Raw genomic sequence first — 27,245 nt, 5'->3', positions numbered from 1 at the left:
TAGTCCCCTGTACCCTGTAACCATACCTGACATAGAGGTAGTCCCCTGTATTCTGTAACCATACCTGACATAGAGGTAGTCCCCTGTACTCTGTAACCATACCTGACATAGAAGTAGTACCCTGTAACCATACCTGACATAGAAGTAGTCCCCTGTATTCTGTAACAATACCTGACATTGAAGTAGTACCCTGTAACCATACCTGACATAGAAGAAGTCCTCTATTTCTGTAACCATACCTGACATAGAAGTAGTCCTCTATTTCTGTAACCATACCTGACACAGATGTAGTCCCCTGTACCCTGTAACCATACCTGACATAGATCATAAGATGTAGTCCCCTGTACTCTGTAACCATACCTGACATAGATCATAAGATGTAGTCCCCTGTACCCTGTAACCATACCTGACATAGAAGTAGTCCCCTGTACCCTGTAACCATACCTGACAAAGAAGTAGTCCCCTGTACTCTGTAACCATACCTGACATAGATGTAGTCCCCTGTAACCATACCTGACATAGAAGTAGTCCCCTGTATTCTGTAACCATACCTGACATAGAAGTAGTCCCCTGTATTCTGTAACCATACCTGACATAGAAGTAGTCCCCTGTACCCTGTAACCATACCTGACATAGAAGTAGTCCCCATACTCTGTAACCATACCTGACATAGAAGTAGTCACCATACCTGATATAGATGAAGTCCCCTGTACCCTGTAACCATACCTGACATAGAAGTAGTCCCCTGTACTCTGTAACCATACCTGACATAGATGTAGTCCCCTGTACCCTGTAACCATACCTGACATAGAGGTAGTCCCCTGTATTCTGTAACCATACCTGACATAGAGGTAGTCCCCTGTACTCTGTAACCATACCTGACATAGAAGTAGTACCCTGTATTCTGTAACCATACCTGACATAGAAGTAGTCCTCTGTATTCTGTAACCATACCTGACATAGATGTAGTCCCCTGTACTCTGTAACCATACCTGACATAGAAGTAGTCCCCTGTACTCTGTAACCATACCTGACATAGAAGTAGTCCCCTGTATTCTGTAACCATACCTGACATAGAAGTAGTCCCCTGTATTCTGTAACCATACCTGACATAGAAGTAGTCCCCTGTATCCTGTAACCATACCTGACATAGAAGTAGTCCCCTGTACTCTGTAACCATACCTGACATAGAAGTAGTCCCCTGTATTCTGTAACCATACCTGACATAGAAGTAGTCCCCTGTACCCTGTAACCATACCTGACATAGAAGTAGTCCCCATACTCTGTAACCATACCTGACATAGAAGTAGTCACCATACCTGATATAGATGAAGTCCCCTGTACCCTGTAACCATACCTGACATAGAAGTAGTCCCCTGTATTCTGTAACCATACCTGACATAGAAGTAGTCCCCTGTACTCTGTAACCATACCTGACATAGAAGTAGTCCCCTGTACTCTGTAACCATACCTGACATAGATGTAGTCCCCTGTACCCTGTAACCATACCTGACATAGAGGTAGTCCCCTGTATTCTGTAACCATACCTGACATAGAGGTAGTCCCCTGTACTCTGTAACCATACCTGACATAGAAGTAGTACCCTGTAACCATACCTGACATAGAAGTAGTCCTCTATTTCTGTAACCATACCTGACATAGAAGTAGTCCTCTATTTCTGTAACCATACCTGACATAGAAGTAGTCCTCTATTTCTGTAACCATACCTGACATAGAAGAAGTCCTCTATTTCTGTAACCATACCTGACATAGAAGTAGTCCTCTATTTCTGTAACCATACCTGACACAGATGTAGTCCCCTGTACCCTGTAACCATACCTGACATAGATCATAAGATGTAGTCCCCTGTACTCTGTAACCATACCTGACATAGATCATAAGATGTAGTCCCCTGTACCCTGTAACCATACCTGACATAGAAGTAGTCCCCTGTACTCTGTAACCATACCTAACATAGATGTAGTCCCCTGTAATCTGTAACCATACCTGACATAGAAGTAGTCCCCTGTACCCTGTAACCATACCTAACATAGATGTAGTCCCCTGTAATCTGTAACCATACCTGACATAGAAGTAGTCCCCTGTAATCTGTAACCATACCTGACATAGAAGTAGTCCCCTGTACCCTGTAACCATACCTGACATAGAAGTAGTCCCCTGTATTCTGTAACCATACCTGACATAGAAGTAGTCCCCTGTATCCTGTAACCATACCTGACATAGAAGTAGTCCCCTGTATTCTGTAACCATACCTGACATAGAAGTAGTCCCCTGTATTCTGTAACAATACCTGACATAGAAGTAGTCCCCTGTATCCTGTAACCATACCTGACATAGAAGTAGTCCCCATACTCTGTAACCATACCTGACATAGAAGTAGTCCCCTGTATTCTGTAACCATACCTGACATAGAAGTAGTCCCCTGTATTCTGTAACCATACCTGACATAGAAGTAGTCCCCTGTATCCTGTAACCATACCTGACATAGAAGTAGTCCCCTGTACCCTGTAACCATACCTGACATAGAAGTAGTCCCCTGTACTCTTATTAGTTTCCATCCATTTCCTGATACTCTCATACTCTGACAATAAAAGAAACATATACAACTTAGATCAAAATTGGCAAATATCAATTTTATAAACCAGAAAGTTAAAATGGTATTACATAAAACTCGTATAAAGCATTATTGAATTCTGTTTAAAATGAAGTTTGTTTAAGGCTATAATTTGCTGATTTTTTAAAAAATTATTTTAATTTAGATTTATTTTAACACTTTGGTAGCAAAGGAGGATTTTTTAAAGTTTTTGAAGCCATGGTGTTCGTTGTGTGTGTGTTTACATTCTGTACCTAGGATTTTTTCAGCTTTCATTCAGCACTCATACCTAAATAGTACCTCTTAATCACTTTCAGAGGAAATTTCTAAATATTAAGATGTGTAAAAATTTCTATACTGTGGATTATTTGAGATCTAGATCCTTTCATAGCTAATGATAATCATTAAAAATCATTTTATGAATTCAGGCAAGACTAGCTACATTGTGGCCTTCAAATACAGCATTATTTTCATTTTTCTTTTCAAAAATTTAAAATGGCACTTTATACAAAACTGTTCCTTGCTACTTTAAAATTAGGAGAACAGTGAGTGACTCTAAAAAGATGATGTAAAAGTATTAAAAAACAAGATTTTGAAGGACTGTCCATGAAGGACTTATATTATTGTGGCCGACAAGTATTCCTTTCTCAAAATGACTACATGTTTGTGAAAATTATATTCATTTTGTTGATCTATTCTATACCTTCCATTTGCAAATAATGAATGACACATATAATCCTCTGTTCACAGAATTTGGATTATAATTCAGACTAAAATAAAATTCTAATATTAAGTTGAAACTATAAGGAAATATAAAAATTACTGCAACTCAAACTAGCATGAAAATTTTCAGAGATATGTAAAGTTTGAATCTTTCAAAATGGAGTCTAACCCTCAAGAAATGTAAGTATTTTAAATCAAATCTGAATTTGCATTACAAATAGAGACACTACAATTACATATTCTATATGATTATGAAAGTAATGTAAATGAGAAAAAAAATGAATAGTTTTCAATATCGATTCAGTATATCTAATTCAATAATGACAGATGTGAGGGACTCCAGCACATGTCGGAGTCAGTGTTTGTGGGACTGAGTGAGATACTGGGGACCTCACAACAGGTGGCCCTCAGGAGGGAGACAGAGGACATCATGGAGATGGTGGATAGACAAGCGACACCTAATGATGAGAGCATTGTGATGATTAGTGGAAGTCAAAGAGAAGGATTTAGACTGAAGGGATCAGATGTGGACTTAATGTACTGGCCAAACAACCACCGAGTGATCATGGACTTGTGTCAGTCTGAGTATTACAACACAGCCAATACAACTTTGATTCTCTCTGACAGTTCTGAGAGTCCACCAGGATTCACTTCCCTTCAGTTACTGGCACCATCAAGATACAGACAAGTTCGATCAGCTTTAGTTAGAATATATGGCAGAGTCTATACATCTAGTTCTATATACAGACAGTTAACTTGTTCAACAATAGTTCCTAATTCTTCTGTACATGGACCCTGTGGTAGTGGTAATATAGCAGGAAGACTAGAATATGACACTGCCTCCTGTTTTGTTTGTGACTTTTGGCCTCCGCCTGCCTCCTCATGGAAAGATATATGTCACTCTTGGCCTGGCCCTGAAGTTGTTAATGACATTGTCAGAAATGGATGCCACTTTGTAGCAATAGGACACCCATTAGCCCCCCATGCAACAGACGAATGGAGAATTTCTTTTTCACAAGCAGAATATAAACTAGTTAATTCAATGAATCACTGCCAATTTTTGATCTATGGGTTGTTAAAACTTGTTTTAAAAGAAGTTATTAATCAACAATCTGATTCAGAAGAAACCAATAAATTGTTGTGTTCCTATCACATGAAGACAACAGTTTTTTGGGCAATTCAACAAAACACACTTCCACACTGGTGTCCACAAAATCCCCTGGCCAATTTCTGGGTCTGTTTTAAACTCCTCCTTAGATGGGTGTATGAGGGGATCTGTCCTAACTTTTTCATCCCTCAAAGCAACTTGTTTCTGACAAAGGTCCATGGCTCAGCACAAAACAGATTGTTCTTACAGTTACATGAATTGTACAAGAAAGGTCTGGCCTGTCTGTTACAGAGTTCCTCTATCAGGTCCTACATCATTGATGTCCTGTAGAATCCTAGAGCTCCTATTTGTACAGATGAGAGTATTTTGAGGTCTGAAGTTGAATACGATGTTGAACTTTTTAAAGAGTCCTCACTTTTTTGGGGGGATACACATGTTTATTTACTAAAGTCATACACGTGATAGAGCAGTTAGTAGATTCTGACATGACACACTATCAAGTGTTCACATTACAGAGTTTAACACTCTTTTACCTTCAGAGTATTGCTAACGCATTACAAAACACATTCACTAACACAGGTGTCAATAAACAGATATATATCGCAGACAAAATCTCCTGTCATATGCTGAAAATAGCAGCCAAGTTTGGGCATGTTTCTGACATGTTGTACATTGCCATGTATTATTACAAGACACTTAGATACAGGGAAGCTTTATCTGTTATAGAGATGACAAAGGTCAAGTTAGCACAGCCTTATCTGATGTATGGGGATCATGTAGACAGAGAGAGGTATACTGAGGCTGTAGGTGGACAGTCCTGGTCTACAAAGATGAGATAGGCTGTAGTAAAGGATACCATGCTTAACAATGTAATCTGTTTTATCAGTGAACTAATACCAGAACAACAGTCTGCTCTACAGAGCAAGATGCCTATATTAGATATCCCAGTGTTTGTAATGCTACACTTCCTAGAGTTCTTGTGTTACAGATACATTGATACAGTATTATCTCAAGCAGCTCTAGATGAGCTACAGGTCCTAGTCCACCATGATCAGGAACGGTATGTACCTGATATACACAGAGACATCTCCTGGGAAATCCTGGGGATCTGTCAACAGATTACAAGACGTGGTTGGGTACACACATCATTAACAAAACCAGTCAAGTACTACATGATGTGGTATAGTTTTCCAATACTTTGATAGAAACATGTAACAACCTCATATCACTTCAATTCCTAATATATGTACATTAGATAGATAAATGTTCATGCAGTCTCTTGACAACCCATGAATACTCTAACTTGTCCAAGTAATTAAATTTGGACTGTCTGTTAGCAGTAAATTAGCCATACTTTATGAGAAAGGGCAAGTTTCTTAGCTTGGGTTCAATTTTGATCAATTATAAACTACCCTATTTGGTGACAGTGAAACAATGTGCTTTGTTCATACTTGTATTGTTGTTTTGATGTTGGTTTAGGAATTGCAGAATTCTTTTAGATACATGTAATATTACTACCAATAATCAATATGTATAATTTACAAATAAATGAACATGTTAAATATATTCCAGTTTTGATCTATATCTTGGTATAACAATAGGAGTGTGCTTTGATTGGTCATGATATATACATGTACATCTTTTATGATATCCATAGTTTGATGCGTATGATGATATAACCATTTCATGGGTATATTCAAATCTACAGCTGTAACAAATTTTAATAAAGAACTCGTTTCAAAATACATGTGCACTCGATTTTCCCATTTGGTAAGAGTTAATGTTTATGTCAAACGCTCGCTAGACCCAGTTGTTCAGTTGCTTTGCTGGCATCAGAGACATGCCGCTGCCACAACAACCCATGCAAGTGAAACAGTGCAAGTGCACTAAAAAAAGTATAGTGCAAGTAAAAAAAAAAATTTCCTTATTAATTCTAATATTTGAAATTATTCTTGTATTTGGAATGACTTTATTGAAGTGTATGATAATCTTAATAAGAGAGAGAAAGGGAGAAAAAGGATAATTAACAGAATTTTTTTGTACCTGGTAAGTCTTTAGTTCATGCATGCTGAACTTTTGATATCATTAGAATTGCAACCAGTGGTGCTTATTAGAATTTACTATTTAGATCTGACATTTTTCTGGGTTTACCCTTGAACTCCATATGGGTTTATAAACCTCAAACCAAACCTATAGTGAACTTAGCACAAGCTTTTATAGGGCTGTAACTCCAGAATAGCTTCAACAAATTGTTTCAACTGACACTTGTCCAATCCGATTGTAGTAGGCGGAGTTAAGACATAAATATATATAAACAACATTTATTGTTATACCCCTGTAAAACAGTTACTATATAACTCTATACGAAAAAAAGTCCAGCATTTTGACTGTTGGACTGGAACTGTTAGACTGGAACTGTTAAAATCGACTGTTAAAAAAGACTGTTGACAGATGACGCCATATTCCGCGAAAACGAGTTATCTTTCCTGTCGTTTGGTATACAAACATGGCTGCCGCTGCTCGGTTTGGCGAAGCTTCAGAAGAGGAAATAAGATCAATTTTGGAAAGTAGAGACAGTAAGAATACCAAAAATGTTGTAAAAACTGCAGAAAATATACTGAGTGATTATCTATCAACGCTAGACCTGTCCCTACATCTTTTAAAAGATAAATCATGTGAAGAAATCGTGGAAGTTCTCAGGAAGTTTTATTGTGCTGCGAGGAAGAAAGACGGCTCCATGTATGCAAAAAAGTCGATGATTTCCATAAGGTATGGATTACAGAAATCGTTCGAAAAATCGCAGAAAGTTGACATCATTAACGACGCTAGATTTAAACCAGCAAACGACGTTTTCTTTGCCGCCATGGTCCAAATAAAGAAGGAGGGTGTTGGAGAGGTGCAGCATAAGGAAGTAATAAGCGAACAAGACCTGGAAATTTTGTACAAAAACGGTGTGTTTAGTTGTGACAGTCCTAAGTCCCTTCAACAGAAAGTTTTCTTTGAAATAATGTTGTACTTTTGCAACCGAGGAAGAGAAAATCTTCGTGGAATGAAAAAGAGTGACTATGTAATCCGGAAGGACCATGACAGCAGGAGGTATGTCGCATGCACCACTGCAAAGTTAACAAAGAATCATAGAGGTCTGAATTGTAATGATGATGAGCAGGATGGAGGAAGGATGTATGAGCAACCCGGTAAGTGCATATAAGCCTTTAATTGTCTATTCATATTTGCTAAGAATTTAATTTAATGTAGAGAAAAACAGTATTTGAATTCATGTCAAGTTTATATATAACAAAATAAATGTGTGCATAATTCAAACTTTTTTTTTCTATTTAATTTATCCTAAAATGTATTACACACATATATATTTAGATGATATATATACAAAATGACAATGCAAATACATGTATTAAAAATTGTGATTCTGTTTAATATTTTGTAGGAAATTCCAATTGTCCAGTTATGAGTTTTGAGAAGTATATCGCCAAGCTAAATGCAGACTGCGACTCTCTATGGCAACGTCCAAAGACAAGCATTGATGATCATTCACCTGTTTGGTATGACAATATGGTTGTTGGAAAGAATGTCTTAGGAAGTATGATGAGAGGATTAGCAAAGATGCAGGACTTACATGTGTGTATACTAATCATTGCATACGAGCCACCTGCATAACCATGCTGGATGAATGTGGCTACGAGTCTTGACACATTATTGGTATTTCTAAACATAAATCAGAAAGCAGCTTAGAACATTATTCCTCCAAATTAAGCAATTCCAAAAAACGCAATATGTCAGATGCCTTAACAACAAAATTATCTGTATGCAAGTCCGCGCCAATTCAACATACACCCCTTCAACAAATTGAGAACAATTTAATGCCAGATTTAGCCTCAGATTTAGCTGCCATTCTTGACAACCCCATGTTTGGAAATCTTCATGAAACTGGAATCAGCATTCCTAATGTTAAAACAGCTTTTTCTTTCCATGGCTGCAACATTACAATACACAATAACTAAATTGTATGCATAACTTGCTGTATTTATGAAAAAAGTGCCTGTAGGAATCTTTTGGGTGTTTGATGTTACATGTATTTAATTTTATTAAAGTTTGCTGTTGAAGTTATTTGTTTACAAAATGTTAGCTACAAATGTTTTTTAATGTACCCTACTCAATTTTTTTAAAACTTGTGCAATTTTTTAAAATGTCTGTGATCATAATTTAATTTCATGTACATTTTTTGTAGTTTTATTTTAAAGTTGTTAACTAATGTTTAACTGTTTTAGTTTATTAATTCTGCTTTTACTTCAAGCTTATAAACACATTTTAAATATCTTCACACATTGCAAATGTGATAATTTTAATCAGATGTACTGTGATATTTTTTTTTTATAATAATTTACCTGATTATTCAACAATTGAACTATTATTTATTCATTATATGTTCAATATAAGTGTTCAAATAAAATCTTGTTAATATTAGTGAGATGAGTGTTTCTTTTTATTAAATATATAATGATAAATTAGTTATACCATACTTATATAAGTAGGGATATAACAAAACCGTTGTTAATTGTGTCTCAGGTAACAGTTGAACAATTTATTCTTTGCTCCATATCAAGTGTTTAAGTAAAATCCTGTTAAATTTTAATGAGATCAGTGATTTTTTAATTAAAATAGGAGGGGTATAACAAAACAGTTGTTGACTGTGTCTCGGGCAACAGTTGAACTGTTGGACCGGCTCGCAAACTGTTGCCCTCGGCCTTCGGCCTTGGGCAACAGTTTGCGAGCCGGTCCAACAGATCAACTGTTGCCCTCGACCCCAGTCAACAACTGTATACCAGTAAATGGGCCATTTGTTTGGAGGGCACAACATGACACATTTAGGGTGCAGTAGAAATGCATACAGTTGAAATGTGTTAATATCTTAAAACTGTTTTGCTGCGCACCACAGTAAAACATGTCGGGGAATACAGTATCTAGTATGTGACTGAAACCAAACTGTCCTTCTTTTAAAGTGATGTAGAATAATTGAAATATGAGTATTTTGTTAGGAAAATGTTTATTTCCAATTTGCAATCCCTAAATGTTGTGCACACTCAGTCATTAAAAAGGTGGTATTTCATTGATGCCGGCAAAGCAATCCAGCGAGCTATAGTGCAGCCATATTGCATGGGTGTTTCAGCGGCATGTTTTTGATCATACCTGTTTACCCTCCCGCATTGCGCGGGAGACTCCCGCAAAACGGCCTAAAAATCTAAGATCTCCCGCATCCAACCTATCTCCCGCGCAGGAGACAAATTTCTCCCGCAATCGTATTTGTCTTCTCCATACCCCCCCCCCCCCCCAATTCTGCAATTTTGAATCTTTACATGCAAATTTCAACAACCACTGCGGGTTTTTCTCTGATTTTGAGCTCAAGAAGCTGCTGTGTAGCTAGAATATATCAAAATCTATCCAAGTACTGTCTACCGTGATCATAGTATTTCATGTTATAGCCTAGTTTACTTTTTACGATTACTTCCGGTTTTGACTTAAATCAGTTACGTAATTAGTTATGCATAGGCCTTATTCAAAGTTTGATGTCTGTGAATTTAGCAGCGGCTCACAAAAACAAGACTGTCGCCATAAAATTGACAGTACTTTGAGTAGCTGTGTCCAAAACTTATTTAGAAATGAAATAATTGTAGCATTTTTTTTTTGTTACTGACATGCAGTTATACAAATCAAATACATATGTACAAGTATCTTGTTTGGACTTTTTTTCTTTAGGTTCCTCTTATTTACCACAAATTTGCTTTTTAAACACATTTTTTCCTTGGTCATTTGAAATTCTTGAAATTTGCTGTTACTGAGTTTTGCCTTGAATTATTGTAAAACAAATTTTGTCAAGCAAAAATTTAAACCATGTAGAGCTTGAATTGTGCCATGTGTGTTGTTTCCTTGGTGATTTTGTGCATTTTGTCATTTCTGCTAATTGTATATAGTGCCTGATGTATTGTTTCAGTGAAAAATTGAATTGACTTAATAAGTTGAAAAGTTATAGAGTGTCCAGAAATGCATTTATTGAATAAATCAACAGTTTGTGAAGAGATTTGATTATCTTATTTTACATCTACTGAGTATGTCTTATAGAAATTTATTGTTAATTCATAGCTCTATACTAGAAACAAACAGGACTGAAATATACATGCCCCGTTTATCAATTGGTCAAAACCTAAAGCGAACCTATGAAAAATCACGGAGTGCAAGAAATAATCATGATGATGTCAGACTCAAATTCCCAAAGGAGACGATTTGGTTCTTTTAGCTAACGTACCCATGTACAACAACAGTAATTACCGGTAAGTTGAATTTGGTTACTTTTCATAATCATTTTATTAATTTGTTAAAAGAAAGATATAAATGTAAACAATAAAAAGCTTTCTTTGATGGTTCACGCGGGTTATGAAAGTAGCATCATTGCAGAACAAATTTACATAACCCGCATAAACAGGTTATGTACACGTATTTATTCTGCAATGTCGCCATCTTCTTATCCTGCATAAGAGAAAGCATTTTATTGTTTAAATATTTATATTTTTCAGCGTCTTTGCTTGTAATAACACTACGTATCAATTTTTAGTAGTGAAATATTGCACAATTTGAAAACTTGAAGAAAAATTTTTTTTGTTAACCTTCAATAGCCATTCCTTTAATGGGGATTTTATGTATCCCTTTAAGCGGAATTTGCCTTCTATGGCAGATTTTTTAATGGTTATTTTCTGTACCACTTTATGCGGAGTTTACCTTCTATGGCAGTTCTTTTAATGGTGATTTCCAGGTCCTTCTCGTTTTCCCTCTGATTCTCAAACAGGAAGGCAGCCCTGGCCTCCATCAGTGTCAGCGTTCGCATTTCTTTCTTACTTACACAGGAATAGTCGCTCTTCAGAAGCTGAACCTAGAGTCCAAAAGAAGAAAATCAACATCAGCTGTGTAGAAGACTTAAAAGGAAGCGGTTAATTAAAAAAAATGTAAACATAATACTAGTATAACATAGGTAGAAATTAAAGGCACATTATCTTTAAAAAATTACGTTAATATGTACAAAATTTATAATGTAACGGTAAGCGGATTAATACGTTTTGCATGTGTATCATATTGTGAGGTCAGCAAGTTACTATGTTATAAAATATAAATAAATTTGTTTAGCCAATCAAATGAGGCATTGCAATCAGAATTAAATTATTATAGAAATTAATAATTATCAACAATTTTCACTAAATAAATGTTACTTGCAGTGTAACACCTGAAAAATGACAATTACATAATGATCCACAGGTAACTGCATGGTTGTTTTGAAATAAATTTCGGCAGTACTTAATAATCACGTCCGGCAAACCAAATGTTATTTGCGTCATTTTACAATGCACCTGAGATAAACTGATTCAAAACGTAGCCTCGTCTATACATGTGTTGTAATAACAACCAGATGAGCACTTGTTTTAGCAGCGACAATTACTTGTGAAGTTGCTCTTGCAAGCCTAGCAAAAAAAATTTCCACACAAATAAAAGTTGGTTTGTAGTAACTTCTTGATTAAGAAAGTACAGTTTAATAAACTTGTTGGGTAATGAGTAACTTGATCTCTAATAATTACAGTAACTTGAACTCTAACAATTAGAGTGATCTGATCTCTAACCATTACAGTAACTTAATATCTAACAATTACAGTAACTTGATATCCAACAATTACAGTAACTTGAACTCTAACAATTACAGTAACTTGATATCCAACAATTACAGTAACTTGAACTCTAACAATTACAGTAACTTGAACTCTTACAATTACAGTAACCTGATATCTAACAGTTACAGTAACTTAATGTCTAACAATTACAGTTACTTGATCTCTACCAATTACAGTAACTTACAGAAATAACTTGGTCCCCCACACAAAGTCCACTTTCCAGTTTTCTGTTTACTTCAAGGATGAATATCCCTGTGAAATTCCCCCCTGTGATCTTGAGTTTTTCATCAAGGACGGGTAGAATGACTTTGTAGGTGCATTGTTTGTCCATCTGGGCACTAGGAGGGGTAGATTTTGGTCTGAGATCAGAATATATTACATACCTTGAAATAATCATGCAATGTACAATGCGATATTTATTGTAATGACAAAACTTGAAATAATGATATCCCATACAATGAAATAATGCAATTACATTCTATAATCTATGTATTTACATACCATGAAATATTGTAGCTACATAAAATACTGACCGTTGGTTAATCAAATGCCTTAACTTGAGGGAGGGAAAATAACCAAAAGCCAGGCATGGAAACAATACCTAAACTCAAAACAGTGGGAGTCTATTTCCAAACATTACCAACAATAAAATAACAATGTCTTTTTTATTAATACACAACTAATGTACATTTTGCATACTTTTTAACAAGTGAGGTTTTTCTACTTGTTGAATATAAGCATTTACGAACTAATTAAAAACTAAAAACTTCTATTTTAAACTTACCAATTTCAGAAATTATGAAACTTATTGTCTCTATTTGATAAAAGCAGCAGAAATTTTAAACTCATGGCTTATATATTTGAGAGGTAGTTTGTAGGTATTTTGATTAATGTCTTAGGCCTTCATTTGAGAGGTAGTTTGCAGGTATTTTGATTATGTCTTTGGTCACTATTTGAGAGGTAGTTTGCAGATAATTTGAGACGTACTGCCTGTATTTAAGGGTAAGTACCAGGAATCAGAGACATTGATACTACATAATTTGAGTGATAGTTCACTGATATTGATACTAACAGTCTCCATTTGGGTCAGAGCAAGCCGAAATTGATACTTAAGGTCTCCATTTGAGCGGTAGTTCGAGGATATTGATACTTACGATCTCCATTTGGGCAGGAGCTAGCCGATATTGATACTTCTGGTCTCCATTTGAGCGGTAGTTCGCGGATATTGATACTTATGATCTCCATTTGAGCGGTAGTTCGCGGATATTGATACTTATGATCTCCATTTGAGCGGTAGTTCGCGGATATTGATACTTATGATCTCCATTTGAGTGGTAGTTCGAGGATATTGATACTTATGATCTCCATTTGGGCGGGAGCTAGCCGATATTGATAATTCCGGACTCCATTTGAGCGGGAGTTCATGAATATTGATACTTATGGTCTCCATTTGAGCGGTAGTTCCAAATATTAATACTTACGGTCTCCATTTGAGCGGTAGTTTGCGGATATTGATACTTACGGTCTCCATTTGAGTGGGAGTTCGCAGATTTTGATACTTACGGTCTCCATTTGAGCGGTAGTTTGCGGATATTGATACTTATGATCTCCATTTGAGCGGTAGTTCGCGGATATTGATACTTACGGTCTCCATTTGAGCGGTAGTTCGCGGATATTGACGTTGAACCCCATCAGCTCTGTGTCCGTGTCCTCTGACGTGTCACTGCTGAGAGTGTTCGAGGCTGACGCCCCGGTAGTTGTTCCCTCTCCCTCAAACTGCTCAGAAATGTCAGGATTGGAGTGCTTTTCTTGTTCTAAAGCAAAATTTTAAAATAACTATCATCCAAAATTATTTTTAGAACAGACATAGCACCAATCATACAAAATAATTTCGACAAAATTCAGAAGTACAGTTATTGGACATTGACAATCAGAATGTATTTAGAAGTTTTAAAGCTGGCTTGATTTCAAAGATAAATTACAGATAAAAATCGAATGGAAACAGATTTTATCATATTTATTTCATTTACTGTGGAATCATTAGTATTCTTCGAGGCTCAATTTTCATGGTATTTGTGGGTAGCCCTCCTCCATGAATTTACATGTACATCCTCGACAAAAACTAATTCTGAAAAAGTTAGTTATCTTACTGTAACTGAACACCAACACCTCCACGAAATTACTTCCCCACAAATTTGCAAAAACCGCACAATCCACCAAAATTCGCACGTATGAATTCAAATGACTCCACAGTATTTCCCAATATGTACTACCTTTGAGTAGAGTGTGTACAGGGATTATAGAGTAGTTAAATGGTTGAGGCTCTACGACATCATTCAGGCGGAACGACCCTCCAACCTCAGGCTTCATGCTGTCATCACGCCGAGGAGAGCGCAAAACTTTCTGATCTGAAAAATAGATTTCATTGACTGAGGAAAAAATGGAAGTAGTCTCTCAAGGCTACTCACACATTGGATTTATGAGCTTTAGGGCTGGTGCTAGGGACATTACAGATGGGCTATAACTTATGGGGATTCCATTGGTATATTCTTTGATAATTTATTCCTAGATTTATATATTAAATAAATTTTTTAAATAAACATTTCATTTCAATTATGCAACACACCTTGAAAATAAATCATTTCTTACTGAGCCATGAAAAGTGTCATAATTGTTTTGAAAGACATTAGCTGAATCTAGAGTTAAAATGATTACGGCTAAATATTAAACTTGGCATTTACATGTAGGCAAGATGATAATGCACCTTTATCTTGTAAGGTTAATCATTTTAAAACCATGCAGGTTAGCATTGTTTTAATCTGATAATGTTGCAGATATATGACTTGGCAGGCTTGTTATGATTAAGTGGCTATATATAGTAAATTAATTGAGTTTTTCATACAAATGTCCCATGCATCTAGAAAGAAAACAGGAATATGAGACAACGCATGTTAAAGAGAGCACATAGTGCATCTACTGTTAATCCAGTGAAAAATATATTCCCTAGATAATCGATCACAGTGTTGTTTGGGAGTGTGGGAGGGAGCTCTAGTAGACCTGTCTCGTGATTTGTTGATGGGGAGATAAACAACAATCAAGTGATGTATAGATAAAACAATAAAGAGATGGGGAAGTGTGCTCTAAGGGAGACAAATACGTGTGGATAGAAATTCAGTGCTCCATTAGCTGAGGCTGAACAAAATTAATTTTTTCTTGGATATGGAACAACAATTTTATCATTGAACTAATACTTTTCACATTATTATATACAATTGAATATTGTAGAGGAAAAAAACCTTCCAAAATTAAAATCTGATCGATGATAAAATTCAAAATTGGTGAGCATAAATGTGCCGATGATTACAACTGATTTGACAGGCTATAGGAAAACTGAAAAAGGTAAACATTACATTGTCTCTATATTTAGAAGATTTAAATCAGGTACAAGTGTACTTACAGTTTTGATCGGGGGATCTATACGTAGGTTCATCATCTGGGTAAAGGTCATCATGCATGACAGGGAACTGTAAAAAAAGGGCACCAGACAATGTCACACTGCCATCACCATTCTCCTACCACTTCGCTTACAACTAGTGATGGTCTTATACAACAAGCCACTTTTGTAAAATGTTCTGTTTATTGGGTTCAGCTCTATAGTCAAATCAACAAAATAACCCAACCAACAAACAAATCCTGTTAGGTAGACTGACAATGTTTCTATCATATGGTACTTCTCATGCAGATACATGTAGTTCAGAGCAATTAAATTGTTTAACATCTTCGGAACTAAGAATACCATAAAACTAGTGTCAATTGATCTTTGATCTCCATCTGAATTTTAGTGTACAATTTTAACATTTTTGGGCAACTCTAAAATAGTGGAATGAAGGCTCACTTCAAACCAACATGCTAATGTAAAAACCCAATAACTCATTCGAAAAGTGTAAATCATGCAGAAACACAATGCAAACATACGATGCAACAATAACATTCAATTACATATAAAGTCTGCAATCGATGAAGACAAACAATGCGATTTTGTTTAGGTAACAGCGAACATGAGACAGACCAGAGTTATCCAGTCTCAGAAATGCTGTTTATGTTCCTATCTATCTCTACAGAGTTATCCAGTCTCAGCAATGCTGATTATGTCCCTATCTATCTCTACAGAGTTATCCAGTCTCAGCAATGCTGATTATGTCCCTATCTATCTCTACAGAGTTATCCAGTCTCAGCAATGCTGATTATGTCCCTATCTATCTCTACAGAGTTATCCAGTCTCAGTAATGCTGGTTATGTCCCTATCTATCTCTACAGAGTTATCCAGTCTCAGAAATGCTGTTTATGTTCCTATCTATCTCTACAGAGTTATCCAGTCTCAGCAATGCTGATTATGTCCCTATCTATCTCTACAGAGTTATCCAGTCTCAGCAATGCTGATTATATCTCTATCTATCTCTACAGAGTTATCCAGTCTCAGCAATGCTGATTATGTCCCTATCTATCTCTACAGAGTTATCCAGTCTCAGCAATGCTGGTTATGTCCCTATCTATCTCTACAGAGTTATCCAGTCTCAGCAATGCTGGTTGTGTCCCTATCTATCTCTACAGAGTTATCCAGTCTCAGCAATGCTGATTATGTGTCTATCTACCTCTACAGAGTTATCCAGTCTCAGCAATGCTGGTTATATCCCTATCTATCTCTACAGAGTTATCCAGTCTCAGTAATGCTGGTTATGTCCCTATCTATCTCTACAGAGTTATCCAGTCTCAGTAATGCTGGTAATGTCCCTATCTATCTCTACAGAGTTATCCAGTCTCAGTAATGCTGGTTATGTCCCTATCTATCCCTACAGAGTTATCCAGTCTCAGCAATGCTGGTTATGTCCCTATCTATCTCTACAGAGTTATCCAGTCTCAGCAATGCTGATTATGTCCCTATCTATCTCTTCAGAGTTATCCAGTCCGAGTAATGCTGGTTACGTGTCCATCTATCTCTACAGAGTTATCCAGTCTCAGCAATGCTGGTTATGTGTCCATCTATCTCTATAGAGTTATCCAGTCTCAGCAATGCTGATTATGTCCCTATCTATCTCTACAGAGTTATCCAGTCTCAGCAATGCTGGTTATGTCCCTATCTATCTCTACAGAGTTATCCAGTCTCAGTAATGCTGGTTATGTCCTTATCTATCTCTACAGAGTTATCCAGTCTCAGCAATGCTGGTTATGTCCCTATCTATCTCTACAGAGTTATCCAGTCTCAGTAATGCTGGTTAGTTCCCTATCTATCTCTACAGAGTTATCCAGTCTCAGCAATGCTGATTATGTCCCTATCTATCTCTACAGAGTTATCCAGTCTCAGTAATGCTGATTATGTCCCTATCTATCTCTACAGAGTTATCCAGTCTCAGTAATGCTGGTTAGTTCCCTATCTATCTCTACAGAGTTATCCAGTCTCAGCAATGCTGATTATGTCCCTATCTATCTCTACAGAGTTATCCAGTCGCAGTAATGCTGATTATGTCCCTATCTATCTCTACAGAGTTATCCAGTCTCAGCAATGCTGGTTATGTCCCTATCTATCTCTACAGAGTTATCCAGTCTCAGTAATGCTGGTTAGTTCCCTATCTATCTCTACAGAGTTATCCAGTCTCAGCAATGCTGATTATGTCCCTATCTATCTCTACAGAGTTATCCAGTCTCAATTATGCTGATTATGTCCCTATCTATCTCTACAGAGTTATCCAGTCTCAGTAATGCTGGTTAGTTCCCTATCTATCTCTACAGAGTTATCCAGTCTCAGCAATGCTGATTATGTCCCTATCTATCTCTACAGAGTTATCCAGTCTCAGTAATGCTGATTATGTCCCTATCTATCTCTACAGAGTTATCCAGTCTCAGTAATGCTGGTTGTGTCCCTATCTATCTCTACAGAGTTATCCAGTCTCAGCAATGCTGATTATGTCCCTATCTATCTCTACAGAGTTATCCAGTCTCAGTAATGCTGGTAAGTTCCCTATCTATCTCTACAGAGTTATCCAGTCTCAGCAATGCTGATTATATCTCTATCTATCTCTACAGAGTTATCCAGTCTCAGCAATGCTGGTTATGTCCCTATCTATCTCTACAGAGTTATCCAGTCTCAGCAATGCTGGTTATGTCCCTATCTATCTCTACAGAGTTATCCAGTCTCAGTAATGCTGGTTATGTCCCTATCTATCTCTACAGAGTTATCCAGTCTCAGCAATGCTGATTATGTACCTGTCTATCTCTACAGAGTTATCCAGTCTCAGCAATGCTGGTTATGTGTCTATCTATCTCTACAGAGTTATCCAGTCTCAGAAATGCTGATTCATGATGTTCCTTTCTATCTCTACATTATCATTTACATGATTTACCACTATCAGCTGATCAAAACAAAAGTACCACTCGAATGAGGTTATTTCAATCTCCATTATATGTCTATTTTTGATATAAATAACTTTGATTTTGTCCCATATTCCCTTATCAACCTGATAATTTACCTTGGCTACTAAATTTCTGTATCTGCATATTGCCAAAAAAAACATAGTTACCATTAACATTAGATGAGAAATGCAAACTAAATTAATACAGAAATACAATCAAAGTACTGAGAGTGCTGGTATGAACCAAAAATTTGAATGTTGAGTTTTGGCAATTTTTGGGTATGATTTGTTCCACAACAAATATTAAATTAAACAAATACATTTAACATTGTTTTCATATTAATCATGTCTAATTAATAAAAATTCTGAAATAAAGAAAGTATGATTGTCCACTTAATGGGAGTTTTCTTGGATTGTAACAATGCCTACAGGCACTTAAAATTAAATATGGTACCTAAAACTACTAAGTAAATGTTCATATATAGAATGACAAAAATATAGTTATGGGCATATTGATCAATTTGTCACAATTGATTGGTTTTCACTGACACAGCATGTGTCTTTGCCTGTCTGTGTGTGTGTGTGTGTTTGTCTGTGGGTAGATGCAGTCTAGTGGTGGGTGAGTTTATTCACAAACCTTATCTGATGCTATCACCTCCTCGGCTATACTGGAACCTGACTGAAAAGATCAAACAATGCTTTTGAGATAGACTTTCTATGCAACATTTGATTTTATATTATACAACTGTATGTTTTTATAAGCAAAGATTTCCAAGTTATCAAACTACTTATACAGATGTGTCTTATTACCTTGGTACTGCAATATTAGGTTGAATGGCTAATAGGTATAAAATAAACCAATGACAGGTACTCACAGAGATTCTATTGTATTGTATCTTCAGTTTCTCATTCTCAGACTTGAGAGCTTCGAGCATGTTTTCAAGCTGGTAAATTTTGGTGAAGTATGTTCTGCTTTTGTCTTCCACATCTTTCACTTTCTTTTGTTCCCTGTTCCGTTCCTCTTCCAACTGCAAAACATATCCAACAACATGACAAAATATTACAACAACTGTAACAGAAAACAAACAGCATGACAAACATTACAACATCTGACACAGATATACAACGACATGACAACACATAAAGACATCTGAAACAGACAGACAACAACATGACAACACATTACAATATCTGTAACAGACAACCAACAACATGACAACACATTACAACATCTGTAACCAACAGACAACAACATGACAACACATTACAACATCTGTAACCAACAGACAACAACATGACAACACATTACAACATCTGTAACCGACAGACAACAGCATGACAACACATTAAAACATCTGTAACAGACAGACAACAACATGACAACACATTACAAAATCTGACACAGATAAACAACGACATGACAACACATTAAGACATCTGAAACAGACAGACAACATGACAACACATAACAACATCTGACACAGAAAGACAACAACATGACAACACAATACTGCAACAGCATCTGACACAGACAGACAACAACATGACAACACATTACAACATCTGACAGACAGCCAACAACATTACAACACATTACAATACTGTCACAGACAACCAACAATATGACAACATATCACAACATCTGTAACAGACAGACAACAACATGACAACACATTTAAACATCTAACACAGACAGACAACAACACATTAAAACATCTGTAACCGACAGACAACAGCATGACAACACATTACAACATCTGTAACAGACAAACAACAGCATGACAACACATTAAGACATCTGAAACAGACAGACAACACATGACAACACATAACAACATCTAACACAGACAGCCAACAACATGACAACACATTACAACATCTGACAGACAGACAACAGCATGACAACACATTACAACATCTGACACAGATATACAACGATATGTCAACACATTAAGACATCTGAAACAGACAGACAACAACATGACAACACATAACATCTGACACAGAAAGACAACAACATGACAACACAATACTGTTACAACATCTGACACAGACAGACAACAACATGACAACACATTACAACATCTAACAGACAGCCAACAACATGACAACACATTACAATACTGTAACAGACAACCAACAATATGACAACATATTACAACATCTGTAACAGACAGCCAACAACATGACAACACATTACAATACTTTAACAGACAACCAACAATTTGACAACATATTACAACATCTGTAACAGACAGACAACAGCATAACAACACCTTACAACATTTGACACAGACAGACAACAACATGACAACACATTACAACATCTGACAGACAGCCAACAACATGACAACTTATTACAATGCTGTAACAGACAATCAACAATATGACAACAAATTACAACATCTGTAACAGACAGACAACAGCATAACAACACATTAAAACATCTGACACAGATATACAACGACATGACAACACATTTAAACATGTAACACAGACAGACAACAGCAATGACAACACAATAAAACATCCGTAACAGATATAACAAAAACATGACAACAAGGTACATTGGAAAGACAACAATGCAACACAATACAACATCTGTAACAGGCAACCAACAACATGGCAACAATGTACAACATCTAAATGATAACCAACACAGTTATACATCTGTAACTTGCAACCAACAACATGGCAGTATACCTCTTAAAGTACTGTATATATAGCCAACAAAAGATTTAGACATTTTTAGAGTATCAGATACAAAATATCTAGACAACTTAGCCAAGTATATCTTGATTTTTAAATAATATTCTAAATTTTTCTTCAACATATATAAGTTAAACATTGATCTCCTTTGTTGTTTTCTCTACCTATTCCAATGTAAAAATTCAACCCCATCTCCCACTGAGAATTTTGTGAAGATTTTTTAAAAATACCAACAAATTTTTAATGTTTCAAAATTATCTCCCTTTTAATGAGGGTGTAGTCCTTCATTTGGACAAACCTGAATCTCCTTCACAGAATAATGCTATGTGCCATGTTTGGTTTAAATTGGCCCAGCAGTTTTGGAGAAGAAGATGAAAATGTGAGACAACGATGATGCAAGACAGACTTCAGACAAATGTTGATAAAATATAAAATCACTTGAGCCATCGTCTCAGGTGAGCTAAAATATATGAAATGGTAATCTAATGACACATGCATATCATGCAGTTACAGGCTTAAAACAAAATCACCATGTGATCCCCTCTACAGAGCATGACAACACTAAAAACCCAAACCTACACTGAGAACTTAAAATTATTTAATTGTTAATTTGTGGATTTATAGAAAATATATAGAGTATTCATCATTTTTTAACATCAATAAGGACTTTAAAGTTGTATACAAAATGTTTTATATCAGAGTTTGTTTTATCACTGGGAGTTGTTAAGTATTTCACAGGAACCCCAACAACTTTCATTAGGTCTGTAATTTGACTATAATTTTAAACGTTTGTACTCAATGAGGTTTTACATAAAATTCTATAAATGTATTTTGAGACTCGTCACTATGCAGAACTGTACAAATCCAACTTTCACCTTGACCTTTGACCTTACACAAATCATTACATTAGCACAAACAATCAATGAAAAGAACATATGACACCATCTTTTGTAAACACACAGGAAGTAAATCATGCTGAGACAAAAAATAATCCTCTACAACACAGTAATACCAGTGTCAAGCTTTACCTCAAGAACAGTCCTCCAGCTACAATGGAAAGAAGTCTGATACTCTACATAGACTCACAGTCTCAAAAATACACAAATACTTAACAAAGGACTGTTTTTCATTTAAATATTTCAGAGCTACTTTGGAAACATTTAAAATGTTGTCCCAAACTAGCACAGAAAATGATCTGCCAGTGGTTAAATGTTTCCCCAAGGCCAAAGTCTGCATTGTCATGATCTAAGTGTTTTATCATCAACGTTAACATATGCTATCAATATTTAAAATAATCAACAGAAGGAATTTGAAATAGAAATAAACCTGTTATAATTCATCCTTTGATACCAAGATAACCTTCAACATATTTACAAATACTTCCACGGTATGGATCCCAGATGAGAATAAATTTTAAAGCACAAATGCTTGAAATCAATAAGATGCAGTTCACTCTTTGACTTAGAACAGTCTGAATAAGTCACGGGGAGCAAAAGATTGTGATGGAAACAAAAAATATTTTGAACAACAATATATTTGGATTATTATATGTATACTGTAGATTCCTTATTTTACGCGAGTACTTAATTCCGCGATTCAACGGTTTTCCATTCAATCGCGAGAACATAAAATCGCGAATGTCGAAATTTTAGCATAGTTTCATGTAGTTTACATATGTTTGAAAATTAAAAGCGAGATTTTTAAATTCGCGAGACCGGCTTCTCGCGATTTTACGCGGATATTAATTCCTCGCGTTTAATTAGGAATTTACAGTACTTCACTGCATCCAAAATAATTATACCTACCCTTTTCTTTTCTTCCTCCAGTCTTTCTATCACTTTGAAATACTCATCTATTCTTTTCCTTTTTTCCTCAAGCCATTTATCTTTGGTTTCAACTTCTTTAATTAATTTATCACAGTTCGATTTCGTCTGAAGAAAAAAACAATCAATACTTGTATAGTAATTGTAGTATCTAGCATTTCTAAGTTAATAATTGCAATGTTATTTAAAACTTTTCACCTTAGTAAGAAAAAAAACTATCCGTAAACTAGCATTTTATACATATACAGATTTAATTTACTTAATCTTGTTAATTAGAAGCATTCATATAAGCTTACAGAGGTTTGATGGTCAACAAGTTATCTATCAAATCTTCCTGCTACCTTTCTGAGCTAAGCATGTATGATACACTTTTAAATTACCTTCCTTAGCTGAGCCTGTGTGCAATTAAAATCAGTATTTTGTTCAGCTGAGCCTGTGTGTAATTGACCTTTTTACCTTTCTGAGCTGAGCCTGTGTGTAATTAGGGCTTTTCGACTTTCGGTCTGTTTTCGTTCTGTTATATTATTATTATCATTCTCGACAAAGTTTTGTCAGCGATTTTTTTTAAACAGAACCAAAAATTAAAAATTTTAATTAATGTTAAATTCTCTTAGCAATTGTTTAGTTCTCCCGTATGTCCCTTTTTGGACTTCCCCTCTATATACTTCTGGTTTACACATACAAAATATTAAAAGGACTTTTGTATCTTTTCTATTTTTTGATTATAAACTAAGAAATTTTGGATTTACATATTTCATAGTATGATTTACAAAATTGTAAGCTGCAACTTTTTTCTATCTCTTACTGTTTTCGAGATATTAGACTTCCAACTATGAAATAAAGGGGGGATGAAAAAAGTAAAAATTGAAATAACTACCAAATTTTTTAAATGATGAATGGGAAATGTTAAAATTGTCATAATTATCATATATTTTTAGTTTCGTTTAAAACCATTGAGAACTTCCAGTTTGATAAGTTGATAAAAATCGTCTATGGGTGTTTTAATGCTAAACTGAATTCACGCGTGGCACATTTTCTCAAACAGTTTTCAAGTAAATATTTTCATATTTAATATTTATAATGAGGGACCTAATACGCAGACCGGAAAAGGTTTTGGGATTAAAATTTGAAAGATAAGGGATCTAGAGGGGTCAAAGTTGAAAACAGCCCTTTAGCTGTATCTTTTTTATTTTTCATCCGATTTTTTAAATCTTTTTGGTGTTTTGTTTTGAGTTAAGAGTACAATTTTAAAAATTTTGGTCCGTAGGGCCACTTTTTGACTTCTTATAGGAGTTTTAAGGGCTTGAATATTGCAACTTTTTAAAAGTTGAAAAAATGATTTAGCAAGAGTTATCTCGCTTTGCTCAATGAACGTAGAACATAAATACTCAAGGCATACCAAGTTTTCTATTCGAGAAATGCATACTTACTTTTTTATGATTTTTTGGAAATATTCTTTAATCAGAAATTAAAAAGTATATCTAATTTTAAAGTTCAGAGGTTATCTTTTTGTGACATTGCAATAATTATTATTTTATATTTAGCCAATTGATTATACCACGGCGGTGAAGAATTTGTAAATAAAAAAAAATAGATATGATTTTACCTGACATTTTCAGTCAAAAAGGGGAAATGGGAAGTCGAAAAGCCCTTACTTTTTGTTGAAGTCCAAAAAAATTCTAGTTGAGCTTGTTACCTTTCTGAGCTGATCCTGTGTGTAATTAAGCTTGTTTCCTTTCTGAGCTGAGCCTGTGTGTAATTGAGCTTGTTACTTTTCTGAGCTGAGCCTGTGTGAAATTGAGCTTGTTACCTTTCTAAGCTGAGCATGTGTTTAATTGAGCTTGTTACCTTTCTGAGTCAAGCCTGTGTGTAATTGAGCTTGTTACCTTTCTAAGCTGAGCCTGTGTGTAATTGAGCTTGTTACCTTTCTGAGCTGAGCCTGTGTGTAATTGAGCTTGTTACCTTTCTAAGCTGAGCCTGTGTGTAATTGAGCTTGTTACCTTTCTGAGCTGAGCCTGTGTGAAATTGAGCTTGTTACCTTTCTGAGCTGAGCCTGTGTGTAATTGAGCTTGTTACCTTTCTGAGCTGAGCCTATGTGTAATTGAGCTTGTTACCTTTCTGAGATGAGCCTGTGTGTAATTGAGCTTGTTACCTTTCTGAGATGAGCCTGTGTGTAATTGAGCTTGTTACCTTTCTGAGCTGAGCCTGTGTGTAATTGAGCTTGTTACCTTTCTAAGCTGGGCCTGAGTGTGATCAAGCTCTTCCATGACATGTACAAGCTGCTGATTTAACTCGGAACAGTTTTCTTGCTCCTGTTCTAACTTCTCCTTAAGAATTGTGATCTCAAATTCCTGAGCACTGTTCTGTCTGTCATAGATCTACAACAGGAAGTGATGATTATATATCTACTAAAGGAGGAAACAGTCAAAGATCTACAACAGGAAGTAACAATCATAGATCTACAACAGGGACTGATATTCATAGATCTACAACAGGGAGTGATGGTCATAGCTCTACAACCAACAGGAATATATCTACAACAGGAAGCTGGAGTCATAGCTGGTCTAGTTATATCTGTTCCAAGACCTAAATTGCATAGATTACAATAACTAAGTAATATACAAGTACTACATTAAATACAGTGATTACATCAAAATCAAACATCAAAACTTGATTGAAATATAATTTTCTATAGAAACATATTTGCATCTAATCTAAATTCATATTTTTGTCTTTAACCTATTCTTAGTTTAAGGGGATTAAGAGATATTTGTAATTGTGTCTCAAAATATGCCACAAAAAAAGAGTTGACATAAACAAGAATTGACATATTACTCCCCCAATTTAATAGCAGAAAGGACTTTGTGCAGTATGGTCAAATATCTGCACCTGATTTCAACCAATTTATAAATAGTATCATATAAAAATAAAATCTTCACAAATCATTGTATAGAGAATCCCTATAACTTAGTCACCATTGCTCATTCGCTGTTTATCTATGACGTCACCTAAATGACCTAATTATTGCAAAGGACTATGTGCGGTATGGTCAAATATCTGCCCCCGATTTCAACCAATTTTTAAATAGTATCGTATGAAAATGAAATCTTCACAAATCATTGTAAAGAGGATGCCTATAACTTTAATCTTGGTTTTAGTCATCATTGCTCACTCGCTGTTTATCTATGACGTCACCCTAATTCCCGCAAATTTGCAAACAAATGAAGATATTCTCATTTTTGCTCTATATTTTGCATTCGGAAGTATAGAGCGCAGGTCTGCTCAAGTGCGATTTTAACATATGTTTCTCTTCAGATAGTTATACATATTATACTAAAAAATGGTACTTGAGCAAGCCTGCGCTCGATGTTTCCCAGTCGAAAAACCATCGGAAAACACCCATATTTTGCTACAAAACATCAATTTATCAAAATAATGCAATATTCATGACGTCATTTCTACATTATGACGTCACTGTGGTGATAACCTTTTACACCTTTATTTTCAATATGATTTTAACTATCTTTCACCTTATTTTTAAGCTCTTTCTATAACTTTGATTTTGGGGGGCAAAAATTGCATAAAACCGCACTTAGTCCTTTGCCAAAAAAGGAAATTATTCTCATTTTTGCTCTATATTTTGCATTCGGAAGTATAGAGCGCAGGTCTGCTCAAGTGTGATTTTAACGTATGTTTTTCTTCAGATAGTTATACACATTATACTAAAAAATAGTACTTGAGCAAGCCTGCGCTCGATGTTTCCCAGTCGAAAAACCATTGGAAAACACCCATATTTTGCTACAAAACATCAATTTATCAAAATAATGCAATTTTCATGACGTCATGTCTACATTATGACGTCACTGTGGTGATAACCTTTTACACCTTTATTTCCAATATGATTTTAACTTTCTTTCACCTTATTTTTACAGCTCTTTCTACAACTTTGATTTTAGGGGAAAAAAATGCATAAAACCGCACATAGTCCTTTGTTCTCTTGTTATTGGGTTTATGAATACTTGCTTTACATGCATTTGACAAGAGTTTCAAATGGATTTATTCAAAATAACCCACAATAACTAACACATTGTGTTAATCTACATCATTGACAAATTTCAAAATGAACAGAAATGA

At 35.4% G+C, this 27,245-nt stretch overlaps 3 protein-coding genes across 10 annotated transcripts in view; 2 read left to right on the top strand and 1 right to left on the bottom strand.

The window, feature by feature from the left end:
• The window catches only part of LOC105330174 (caspase recruitment domain-containing protein 14), a 52,223-nt gene that overhangs the window by 10,488 nt on the left and 14,490 nt on the right, over nt 1–27,245 (bottom strand). For 3 of the 8 annotated variants that reach the window (XM_066065335.1, XM_066065339.1, XM_066065336.1), the window contains exons 9-19: nt 25,340–25,489; nt 23,094–23,219; nt 19,455–19,607; nt 19,217–19,258; nt 15,630–15,696; nt 15,075–15,089; nt 14,446–14,580; nt 13,818–13,986; nt 12,357–12,531; nt 11,235–11,385; nt 2,539–2,602 (exon numbers count right to left, since the gene is read on the bottom strand). In XM_066065335.1, the coding sequence (XP_065921407.1) occupies nt 2,539–2,602; nt 11,235–11,385; nt 12,357–12,531; nt 13,818–13,986; nt 14,446–14,580; nt 15,075–15,089; nt 15,630–15,696; nt 19,217–19,258; nt 19,455–19,607; nt 23,094–23,219; nt 25,340–25,489 (1,247 nt within the window). Of the gene's footprint in view, nt 1–2,538; nt 2,603–11,234; nt 11,386–12,356; nt 12,532–13,817; nt 13,987–14,445; nt 14,581–15,074; nt 15,090–15,629; nt 15,697–18,696; nt 18,719–19,216; nt 19,259–19,454; nt 19,608–23,093; nt 23,220–23,567; nt 23,583–25,111; nt 25,127–25,339; nt 25,490–27,245 lie in introns of all 8 variants that reach the window. The other 5 variants (XM_066065337.1, XM_066065338.1, XM_066065341.1 and 2 more) reach the window with 5 other exon arrangements.
• Nucleotides 3,400–6,763, top strand: LOC136269865 (uncharacterized). The gene is made up of 2 exons (XM_066065344.1): nt 3,400–3,517; nt 3,665–6,763. Exons 1-2 carry the CDS (start codon nt 3,495–3,497, stop codon nt 4,773–4,775), a joined length of 1,134 nt encoding a protein of 377 aa, XP_065921416.1. The 5' UTR covers nt 3,400–3,494; the 3' UTR covers nt 4,776–6,763.
• On the top strand, nt 6,925–8,424 carry LOC136269866 (uncharacterized protein KIAA1958-like). The gene is made up of 2 exons (XM_066065345.1): nt 6,925–7,639; nt 7,891–8,424. The coding sequence occupies exons 1-2, from the start codon at nt 6,952–6,954 to the stop codon at nt 8,118–8,120; spliced, it is 918 nt and encodes a 305-aa protein (XP_065921417.1). The 5' UTR covers nt 6,925–6,951; the 3' UTR covers nt 8,121–8,424.

The sequence above is a fragment of the Magallana gigas genome, chromosome 7, assembly GCF_963853765.1.
Source record: "Magallana gigas chromosome 7, xbMagGiga1.1, whole genome shotgun sequence".
NCBI lineage: Eukaryota > Metazoa > Mollusca > Bivalvia > Ostreida > Ostreidae > Magallana > Magallana gigas.
Note: the sequence above shows the minus strand (reverse complement) of the source record. Positions and strands in the feature narration are given on the sequence as shown.